The sequence below is a fragment of the Anomalospiza imberbis genome, chromosome 13 (assembly GCF_031753505.1).
Source record: "Anomalospiza imberbis isolate Cuckoo-Finch-1a 21T00152 chromosome 13, ASM3175350v1, whole genome shotgun sequence".
NCBI classification, from domain to species: domain Eukaryota; kingdom Metazoa; phylum Chordata; class Aves; order Passeriformes; family Viduidae; genus Anomalospiza; species Anomalospiza imberbis.
This window is the reverse complement of record NC_089693.1, coordinates 1,452,501-1,462,990: the sequence shown is the minus strand read 5'-3', so window position 1 is coordinate 1,462,990 and position 10,490 is coordinate 1,452,501. Positions and strand designations below refer to the sequence as shown.

Sequence of the window (10,490 nt, the reverse complement as noted above, 5' to 3'; positions counted from 1 at the left end):
GAAGTTTGTTGTCACTGCTTTGTGAGGTTAGTTTTAAAATTGAGATTTTCCAGCCTTTCTGTAATCAACGAGTTTAAGTAATTGGCTTTGTATTCTCTTATTTCTAATGGTACAGAAGTATGGGGATTTTTTTCCCCTGTATTTGGGAGTAATTTAATTTGAATGAAATCCTACCTAACTCCATGGGGTTTGGTTGCAGGTATGATTTTTGTCCTAACTTGCTTTTTAGATTCAGGAAGAACTTCAGAAGCTGACAATGGAAAAACATAACTTGAAAGGAAATGCAGAAGCCATGGATATTTGTGACCTCAGAAAAGCAACTGAAAGGACTGAACTTGGGCTGAGAGTAAGTAAAATAGAGCAGATCCAGAAAATTATTCCACTTTGTGTTAATAATTCACTCAGGTCACTTATTTGTTGTGTTACAAGATCCCTTTCCAATCAGCAACTGATGAGATTACTCAGACATTACAGTTCAGAATGATGCCTCCCTTTTTGGGTCATCAGCATTAACTGGTCTTGGTCAGCCAAAATCAGATTTTTAGTCTGACAGAGACACAAAGTTTACCAACTTTTCAGTCAAGCAAAGACCTGGTTGCTTAATGAACTGAGTTAAATAAAATTAATATCACTTATAGCTTTGTAATAGGCTAAACATTTTTTTCCCCTCCAGCAGAAACATGCTGAAAATTATTTCAGTGTTACAAATGGCCAAGAGTTAACTCTTTCTTCAGCTGGTAATAAAGAAGTAAATTCCAAAGAGCCCCCTAAGTGGTAAGTGAAACAGATGTTTTATTACAGCAAGACACAAAAACTGAGGTGACAAAATCATGTAAAGCAAATGGGAGTATTGACCTAGAATTTAGTAATTTCCCCTTTTGATTTTAAGTTTAAAAAGAAAATACAAATGTAAATGCAATGCTAAGTGGCTGCAGCAGTGCTCTGCTAACTCGTGTGGTTTTACTTCTGCTAAATGCAAGTTTAAATAGAAATACAGTCCTTTGGGTGAAAGCAGAGTGGGTTTAACAGGCGAAATCCAAGTTATTTTTAGGAAGCTCACTGCCTGTTTCTCTCTCCACCAGGAATCTTCCCTTTGGTGCCTGTCAGAAGCAGCTGGTTCTGCCACGAGTTGAGCCTGTGACTGTGCAGAGGTGCAGCAAATCAGCCCCACGTGTGTGCCAGGGCTCTCAGGTCTGAAACCACTCCCTGATCCTTCTGCCAGGGCCCGCATTCAGGGAGTGCTTGGTGTCCTGTGCATCCCATAATGCTCTGACTGCCCACGGAGTCGGGGTTGGGTAACACCCCATGGGGAAAGTGTTAAAAAATCAGCAGGAGGAGCAGCTGAGACAGGAACCTTCTCCCAGCCCAGGATAACATTTAAGCTGGGAAACATTCCAGTGTCATCCATGCAGGTGTGGAATTGGCACTTCCCACCCAGCCCAGCTGACAAAGCCACTTTTATCAGGTGGCTTTTTATTAATAATTCTAGTTCTTGTTGCCCTGTGTGGCAGTTTTCCCCCCTGCATCGATCATTTCCCTGTCAGCCTGAGTGAGGAGTTTGCATTGGGAATCATCTCCTGTTTTAATTGAAAGGTGCTCAATTCCCCCAATTCCATTTTTTTTAATAGCAGCAGCAGTTTCCTCCCTGCATAACGGTGTGTTATAGTAATAAAATAAATACCACAAAAGCACTGATGAGGTGAAAATTGAACTTTCTGTCTCTGTGCAGCCATGTGGGTAAAAGAGTAATTGGCTTGGATAATAACTTGTGTTCTTACAACCCCAAATCTAAATGAGCATCTCATTGATACATCTGCTTGTAATTACCATCAAAAGAAGAGAGAATATATAGTGCAGATAGATAAATTAAACCATTTTTACTGCTTTCACAAAGTAGCACAGTTGTTCAATAGTTCAAGTACACATCTAATGATTCTTGAACTTTTTACGGCATATTTTATTTGTAAAAATTGGAATTTTCCTGGATTTATTTTTACGTTTATACGAAAGAATGTGCACCAAAACATTTTCAATTTAAGAAACTTCTACTGTAGTAAAAACATAGGGCATCCCTCTGGGTTTTATAGGTATGCTTTAGGTATTTCTTATAACAAGAAGAAACTTGTAAAGTCTTTTTCTGTCCATTGGGATTTAAATCAACATGATTTTTATTAGCAGAATAGTCAAACTCATTCCATGCAGATCACAGAGTGCATTAAGAACTATGTTTTAATTCTGATTACTATCAGGCTTTTTAAATTCCTCATTTACTAATAATCAGGTTCTGTGCCTGCATTGATGTGTCTATCTGGATAATAGTTCCAGTCCTTACAAAGTTTTCCATCTAAACAAAGGCACTTTGCTGTTTGCCCAGTTCAGTGTGGAGTCAAATAATGCAATTTTTTATCATCATTTTGTAAATTTACAACATTAGCTAGTTTCTGCTTCTAAACACTTCAGCCCCAGTGCAGTTATTTTAGGATTATCCCTATTCTATATTTCAGCAGCAGGTGGAAATGGATTTTAAAATTATGCTTGACCCGGAGAACATGGATAATAAAGCTGATTTAAAACATCCCAACGATGAGACCAGGCTGCCACTTATAGCTAAGAAAAAATCTGCTCCTGTAAGTAACTTGTATTCTTTTATGGCTTTATTATATGCATTGCTTTGCACTACTACAGTTAATATTTATCAGTCCTAAATAAAATATCTACATGAAAGTAATTTCCTCATAATTTCCTGCTTTTTGACATGGGTATTTAAAGATCAAAACATCTTGAGTGATAATACTGGGAAAAAGAAATCTGACAGGGAACAGGTTTATGTCCCAAGATCCCAATCCAGCAAAAATATGGATATAGATGGGATGTGCATGGTCAGTAACGTCAGGAAGGTCAGGCAGAGGAGATCAGCTGGAGCTTGGGGACTTCTGGGTGTGACCCAAAGATGCAGGAAGAATTAAGAGCCCGTTCTTCTCTCTGCTCTGGGAGTGTTCAAATTGTGCAAGATTAAGTTTTGATTTTTCCAAATTTCCCTCCTGCAACTGCACATTTCGCTTCTGCTGCCAGTTCTGCAGTGTTCTGCAGCAGTTGAATGTGAAGATGATATTTTTAGTAAAACGTGCTTTCAAAAAAACCCAAAAGAGAACGGGCACAGCCATCGCTCCAAAAAATCAATTATGTTCACAAATTTAGCACAGCACTGTGGTCCACACAGCCAATGGTCCCACATGGGGATGCTCTGCTAAAATTTAATTTATGTGACAGAAGCATCCTGCAGCAAGCCCAGTGCTCTAGGAGAGATTCTGGGGTGTTTGGCTTCACACAACATAAAGAGAATCTGTGAATGGCACAGTTGTGAGCTGCCACTTATAAAAAAATGATTTTTTGGAAAGCTGTTGCCCTGACTTAAGAGGTGATTTGTCTAACCCTGTGATAATAGAGTTAATTAGGAAAAAGCATCATGCCTAATAGCTTTTTAGAACCACTCTAAAACACTCACAGAGAGGAATATTATCCGACTGCAGAGAGCCATGTGTTTTACCACTCTCCCTGAAACGTGCACTGAGCACAGAAAACTTATTGGGGATTTAAATTACAAGCATTTAATGTGAATTACTCAGGCTCCCAGATACATATTTACAGTTACTGAGGAGCTGACAGGCTTAAAAACCAAGCAAGTATTTCCTCTCTAATTTATTCTCTTCAAAATTTTCGAATCTTAGGGCACAATGTGTGATTTGGGATGTTCTGCCTTCTCTGGCTGTAAAATTTTTGCTGTTTTGCTGAGATATGTTTGTTGTTAAAGGCGGTGTCTACCAGCACTTAAGGGAGGGATTTTATATGATCTGTATGATTAAACATGATACGTATGATTATTAGCGCTAAGGCCAATGGATGTGCGTGCATCTTCAGCTCTAAAATGACGTTAATTTGGATAAAATTTCGGTTAAAACGTTCGGAGAAAACTTCCAGTCGCTGCGGGAAGGGCGGGCCGGCCGGCAGGGAGCGCTGTCCGTACGCGCACGTCCCTCGGGTGTCCGTGGGCTCAGGGAGCGGCTCCCCGCAAACATCCCCGGACAGATCGCCCTCACCCGAGTAAATCAAAGTGAAATTCCCAACCAGCTGCTTGTCCCGCGCCATTCAGGACTTTTCCACGAGGGCTGAGCGGTTGAAAGCGTGCTGAGGTTGAAAAGTCGGGCTTGGAGGCGACCTGAGGGGTCAAGCACAAATCTACCCGGACTTTTTATTGTCCTGCCATTCCAGTAGCTGGAAAAATTATTAGTCAGGATTTCATTGTTTCGCCAAAAAATGATGTCTTCTCTTGCTCTTTTGGTATTATAAAGTTGCTGATGCTGGGTTTTATCATAGAAACTAAGAATAATTAACTGTTGCCCTTTTGGACCTTTTTGGGTCTAATAATGCTTTATCCTCTGCTAAGTTCTGTAGTTATTTTAAAATGAGGGCTGTAATTCTCTTTGGAACACACACTGGGCATCACTTTTTTTTATTTTTGGAGCCTGTATCTGGATGAGAGATGAAAAATGATGAGTGGATAATTATTAAATATGTATACTTCCCATGGAGTATCCAGCCAAAGGAACAGTGATCTGAATTGCAGCAAAAATAATTCTGATGCACTGCTGCAATGTAGGAAAGATTCACAGCTCTACCTTCTGTTTTCATAGGGTTGCTGTTCTGTTACAGAATTATACTGGCACTTTTGGGTCCTTGTTTTCTTATAAATGTATATTATACTGTAAACTTAGGAACCTTTTCATTTATTCATGAGGTAGAATTTAATATGGCGATGATTTCTAGCCTTTATGAGTTGCATCTTATCTAGTGTGGCTCTAATGGTGATGGCAGTGATTCTGGGGCTTTTTTTAAGCTCACTTGTTTGAGCACAACCATTCTAATCATATCTTCAATTATTCATTCTTTATTCAGCATTTGCATGCTGCTAATCATTAACGTTTATCCCTGAAAGTGTATTTATTTTCAAAATTACAAAGCAAGGCAGGGAAATTCCTTTCATTTCAAGTGACTGGAAGAAGTTGTAGGAGAAAACCAGGTCTTTTGGTGGCCCAGAGCTGATTGTGTTTTAAACCCAGGCATGTGGCTCTAATTACAGCCAAAGCAGATTTTGGCAGTGGTGGCAGCATGAGACTTAAACAAATTGATGTCACACTACAGTAAATCAAAAGATGCTCCTTGCATTTTGTATTACAGCATGTAATCATAATAAGCAGCACGGTGATGGAATAAAATCCTCTTGTCACTAAAAATAAAAAGGAAATAATTGGTGAGAGAGAGTTAAGTTAACAGATGAGTGCAGTCAGCATCCTCTCAACCTGGAAATGGGAATGTGAAGGTCACCCCCATCTCTCCTGACAAACGCAGAACGTTGTGTTGGTAAACAAATTAATCTTCTGAAAGGTCACCATTTGTTTTAAGTTTTTATCCAGTTCTTGTCATCTGGAATTGGAGATGGAGTGTCATTTTGCAAGGCAGGGGTGCAGGCAGAGCTGCTGAAGCTGTTTGTGTGCAGCTCAGCATTCCCTGACAAAACTCCGTGCCTGATTGGGATGCCATGGGCTGCTGCTTGCAGCTGGCCCCGGACAGGAAGGGAGGCTCATCCCTGAATTCCAATCACTTGGCCCCACAAATCCTGCCTGCTGAAAGCTGGCCCCCTGCCCACCAGGAAAACATATTGTGGTTCAAGGCAGCAATTATCTCCCTCACTCCCTTCTGTGCTGCTGCTGGTGCCTGTTTGACAAAGCAGATGTGGGATTCACCAAAGTTCTCCCTTTATTCTCTTTCACACCTGTTAGGGAGGAATGCTGATGGATCTGGGTTTCTGGGAGAGCTAGAGAGCAGTAGGTCAGGAAAGGCGCTTGATTTTTCCAAATATGTGGGAAATCGACAGCTCAGAGCCATCTCTGGTTTCTTTAAGAGCTTAGAGAAGGTAAGAATAACACAAGATCTGTTGTGAGAGATGCAATTCCGAATTTTTCCAGTTAAACTTGCCTTCTCTGAGCCCTTTCCTGACAGTCTCCTGAACATCCTGAGAAGTGACCTTAGTTCCATTGATTTTATTTTGCTGTGCTTTCTCTTTCCCATTACAGGGGGAAGAGCTGTGTCCATCAAATCCTGACAGGAACTTCTTAACAACAAATATGACAGTTTGGAGAAGATAGATGGAATGATAAATTAATCTGTTATATCCCTTTTTTCCCCATCACTATCAAACCCTCAGATTTTCTGATATTTATTTACCAAATCTCATCTCTCTATTCCTGGTTTGGTACTCAGTACTTTGTATTAAATCCTCTGTATTTAATACCAGTCTCTGTTTTTTTACTAGAGGAAAAAATACTTAAAAACATATTTACCAAAAAAAAAAAAAACCAACCAAAAAGAGCTGTTCTAGTTAAGTATTGCTAGGTAAAAAGAAAACAAATAGAGAACTAATCAGAAAAATCCCTGTGGTGTTCCAACAAGTGCCCTATTTAAAATGAAGCAAAAAGAAAAAATAAAGTAGGAGAGGTTTATCCACAGGAGAAAAACACTTTCTAAAGGGTAATAGAATTGTTTTTCTCGTGTCCCAGGTTAATTACACTCAGAAGCACTTGAAATGAAAAAATAGGTTTTTTAGCACACTCCAAGCATATTTTAAGGCAAGTCAGCTTTGTACTGCCCTGCAATTTAAGAGCTCCCTTCCAGCCCTGCAAAACTGAATTTTAAAAGTTGTCACGATGAAACAGTGACATTAGAAGTAAGCCTTTCTCTTGCTGTACTTAATATTATGTTTGAGGTCTTATTATAATTGTGTTGGCTTAATTTTGGTGACAGTAACTCCCAAAATGGCAGCAGTTTGGCAGTTTTGCTTTGGTATCTCCCTGAATTCTTCAGGAGGGAGCCAATGCAGCAATCAGGGTGCTGGAAGAAGGTGGGAAGGTGGAGGGATTGGGTGGAATTTTGGTGGGGAGCTGTTTTGGATCAGCTCCCTGGTCCCGCTCTGTTGCCTGTCCTACTGAGTGCTGGCACTGGGCAGTGTAAATGAGAGATTAAATTACATTTCTGCTGCATCAGTCCTTGTTTTAACATCACACCTGGCGTGGATTTTATAGAAATTAAAGGATACAGCAAAAAAGAATTCAATATCTGTCTCCAATTAAAAAAAAAAATAAAAAAAACCACCAAGCCTCCAGGCTGCTTTTGAACTCACACACTGCACCTGAACTGCTTTTCCTTGTAGCTTATTACATCTCTATGAACACAATGAAAAGAAATATATTTCATGTGTTGTTTATCATAACAAAAGTGGGATTTAAATTAGGATAAAACTGACCTGGAGTAAAATCAGTGCTGCCTTACTGCTACACCAGCAGCAGTCTGGAAGAGGAATCCCTGTTTAATTCAATTTCTTGCCTTTTATATATTTTTCTTGTGGCCTTACCAGACTGCTGGGGCTGAGGGTGAGCAGGAAAATGTGGTTTATAATTTCCTTTTCTCAGTATCAAGTCACTTACATGGCAGCAGGCATAAAGTTAACCTTTGTTCCATGGTTATTGCTGTTTTCTTGGAACACCAGGAGATGAGGATTCATCCACCTCCATCCCTTAAAACAGAATGCTCCACGATGGCCATAAGTAAAATGAGGGCCTGGGATTGCTCCAGAAGGTTCTCTATGATGATAAAAAGCAAAGATTTTCTCTCCCTTATCTCTTGTGGGCACTGTTGTTAGACAAATTGGGAGCAAATATTAGAATAGTTAATTTTGATCTGTCTCATTTCCCTCTTGAGAGTGGCTTTGCCCTTTCTAGAAAGTTGCTGGGTGCTGTTACTCAATAATTAGGGCACAACAGTGCTCCAGGATCCCAGTCATGGCTTGGATTGCACTAAAAGCTTGATAATCACTCTAAAAGCTAATTTTTTAAAGCACTTCTTTTTCCTTCTGGTTCCTTGCCTGTGTATGCATTTTATATTTTTAACACTGTTCTGTCAAGAAACACTGCTCAGATTTAAGGAGAGTAGTGTAAATACAAACTTCCTGAGATTCCTTCGTTAAATAGTACACAAGACATCAATTAAATTTAATTAACTTTATTTTCAATGACTGAAGTAACAACAGTAGACAATACTGTAGCATGTTCACAAGTAATAAAAGGAGTGGTGCACTGTTAAATCTTAATGAAACAGTCGTGGCAGAAATTATATTTATTATTTATTGCTGCAGGAGTAGAGAATCTGTAGATGTGTAAATCCCAGATTTCCCTGTGTCAGAGGAGGTTCTCTCTTCCCAGGTGTGCAGTCAGAAGACAGGGAAAGGTCCCACAGCCACCAACCCTTGGGCTTTGCCTGCCTTTCACTCCCTGGCCTCTCCCTTACCCCTGGTGGAAGAGGACACCCCAAAAGGTGAGTCCCAGAGGGCCCCAGGTGCTGCTCTTTGCAGCAGATATTTGGGAGTTGAATTTCCTGCCTCCTCCAGGCTTCCAAGAATTGTGAGTTCAAACCTTGCAAAGGGTAGGGATGAACTTCAGGCTGCTTTGCTGCAGGTGTAGGGTGACGGAGGGTGTGGAGTGTGTCCTGTGAGCATCACCCCGAGCCAGCTCTTGGAGCTGCCAGGGTTCAGCTGCTGCTGCAAAGAATTGTGTGTGTGGTGGAGCTTCTGCTATAAATACCAGTTAAACCATCATGATTAACAGCTGGTTATTAATTGTTCAGCCTTAACTAGGCTTGGACTGTTTTAGCAATCAGTTTATAGTGGTAATTACATGATTATATTGTGCTTTGCAAGAGTTGATTGTCATCTATTCTGCATATTAAATTGCATTGTACAAGCATATAATTATAGATATATAGGCATGTTTCAGAGTTAGCACTGGTACTATATCTTATTTGTCAATTTTTATAGGCACAGCTCACCTTCCTTCAAGGTAAAATATTGATTATTGAAGGATAGGAATCTTTCAATTAAAGGAAACTGCTGCGATTGTAGTGTTGATGCAGAACTTGGGGCTGCCTTTGCTGAATTCTTTCTTCATTGCCAAGAATTCCTTTTCATTCCTAGCTGGAATTGCTCAGGAGTTTCATCTTCTTGTAGGTGGCCAAAGGCTCATCCTTCCAGCAGCACAGAGAACTCTGCCAGCCCCTCCTGCTGTGCCCAGAGCAGCACCTTTCCCTGAATTCCCCAGGCAGCACAAGAAATCAGCTGTAGGTGAGTACAGAGCATTGATAACATCCTTCAGCTGCACCTCCAGCTTCACTCTCAGGTTTTATCTCCCAAGGAAAGAGCTCTGTGATGAGCACTCACCAAGTTCTCCAGGGCATAAAGCACAGGAAAATCTTGTTTCTTGCAACTGGGTAGGAATCAGACTTCTTCATCCCTGGGAGGGTTTGGTTCCTGTTCATTTCTGGGCTCCTACCTGCACATTTCAAATTTTAAGCACCCAAATCTGAAGCTCTGCCGAGTGTTAAGCCAGTGGTGCTGGAAATCATGACTTTGGCCCGCTGATCAGGCCTCTGTTTGCCACATGATTACATTAACAACTGATAATAAGTAGATGAAAACTGCAATCCACCTTTTATTTGTACAGGAGAGATCAGTAGCAGGCTGGACCCTGAGAACACAGACACCCTCACCTTCCCAAAGCCGAAGGAAGCCATTTCTGGCACGTATTCCTCTAGGAAAGGGAGCATTGCACCACTCCCATCCAGCAGTTCTGTGGTTTCAGCAAGGAGATCAAAGCCAGAGTGGAGGTATCCAGCTCAGCAGTTGGAATCTGAGGTGCACATTCCCCCTCAGACACAGGTATTTGATGGAATGAATCACTCAGTCAGGATGATGAGGTTTTTATTTGTGTTTTTAATACTGTCTTCACCAGAGCTGGTTTAGGAAGGGACTGTAAATCACAGGAGGGTTTGAACCACATCCAGTAAATAGTAAATACTGAAATAAAATAACAAATACTTCGTGTATTCCCAATTTCTGCTCTTTCAAGTCTTCTACCTAAATTTTTCTGTGGTTTTTTTTTTTTTTTCTTCTTAAAGAGTCTTAGAAAATTAGTTTAGAAAGGATGTTAGGAGGTTATCCAGACCTCCAGGCAGAATTACTTGTACCTGTAATATTGCAGACAGCTGTTTTTCTAACCTGTTCTGAAAACCTTGGGTGATAGCAACCCCACAGCCTCCCTGGGCCATCTGTTCCAGTGCTTAACTAACTATCTTTACTGTTATAAAAGGGTTTTTGAATGTTTCATCTCCATTTCCCTCACTGCAGTTAAGCAAATGTGGCGTTTCCCTTTATATTTACAGAAGACTCTGGGGGACTTTGACCTTGACTGCTCAGTGCCTGCTCTTTGTTCTTGATCCCCCTGGAAAAGAGACATTTCTTTATTTTATGGATAATTATTGTGTTCTGTGACAAACTCTCTATAGAGTTTTCCTTCATCTTTTCCAGACTTTTTGACTTTTGTGCCGTT

At 40.5% G+C, this 10,490-nt stretch overlaps 1 protein-coding gene and 1 long non-coding RNA gene across 2 annotated transcripts in view; one reads left to right on the top strand and one right to left on the bottom strand.

The window, feature by feature from the left end:
* The window catches only part of LOC137481673 (uncharacterized), a 358,787-nt gene that overhangs the window by 111,886 nt on the left and 236,411 nt on the right, over positions 1–10,490 (bottom strand). The gene's annotated exons all lie outside the window — the stretch shown is intronic.
* Positions 3–10,490, top strand: part of IQCH (IQ motif containing H) — a gene marked incomplete at its 5' end in the record, with an annotated part of 51,519 nt that continues 41,031 nt past the window's right edge. Inside the window, 8 exons of the mRNA XM_068203367.1 lie at positions 3–26; positions 230–346; positions 677–774; positions 1,083–1,191; positions 2,508–2,627; positions 8,313–8,424; positions 9,113–9,226; positions 9,606–9,820. Of these exons, the coding sequence (XP_068059468.1) occupies positions 3–26; positions 230–346; positions 677–774; positions 1,083–1,191; positions 2,508–2,627; positions 8,313–8,424; positions 9,113–9,226; positions 9,606–9,820 (909 nt within the window). The remainder of the gene's footprint in view (positions 27–229; positions 347–676; positions 775–1,082; positions 1,192–2,507; positions 2,628–8,312; positions 8,425–9,112; positions 9,227–9,605; positions 9,821–10,490) is intronic.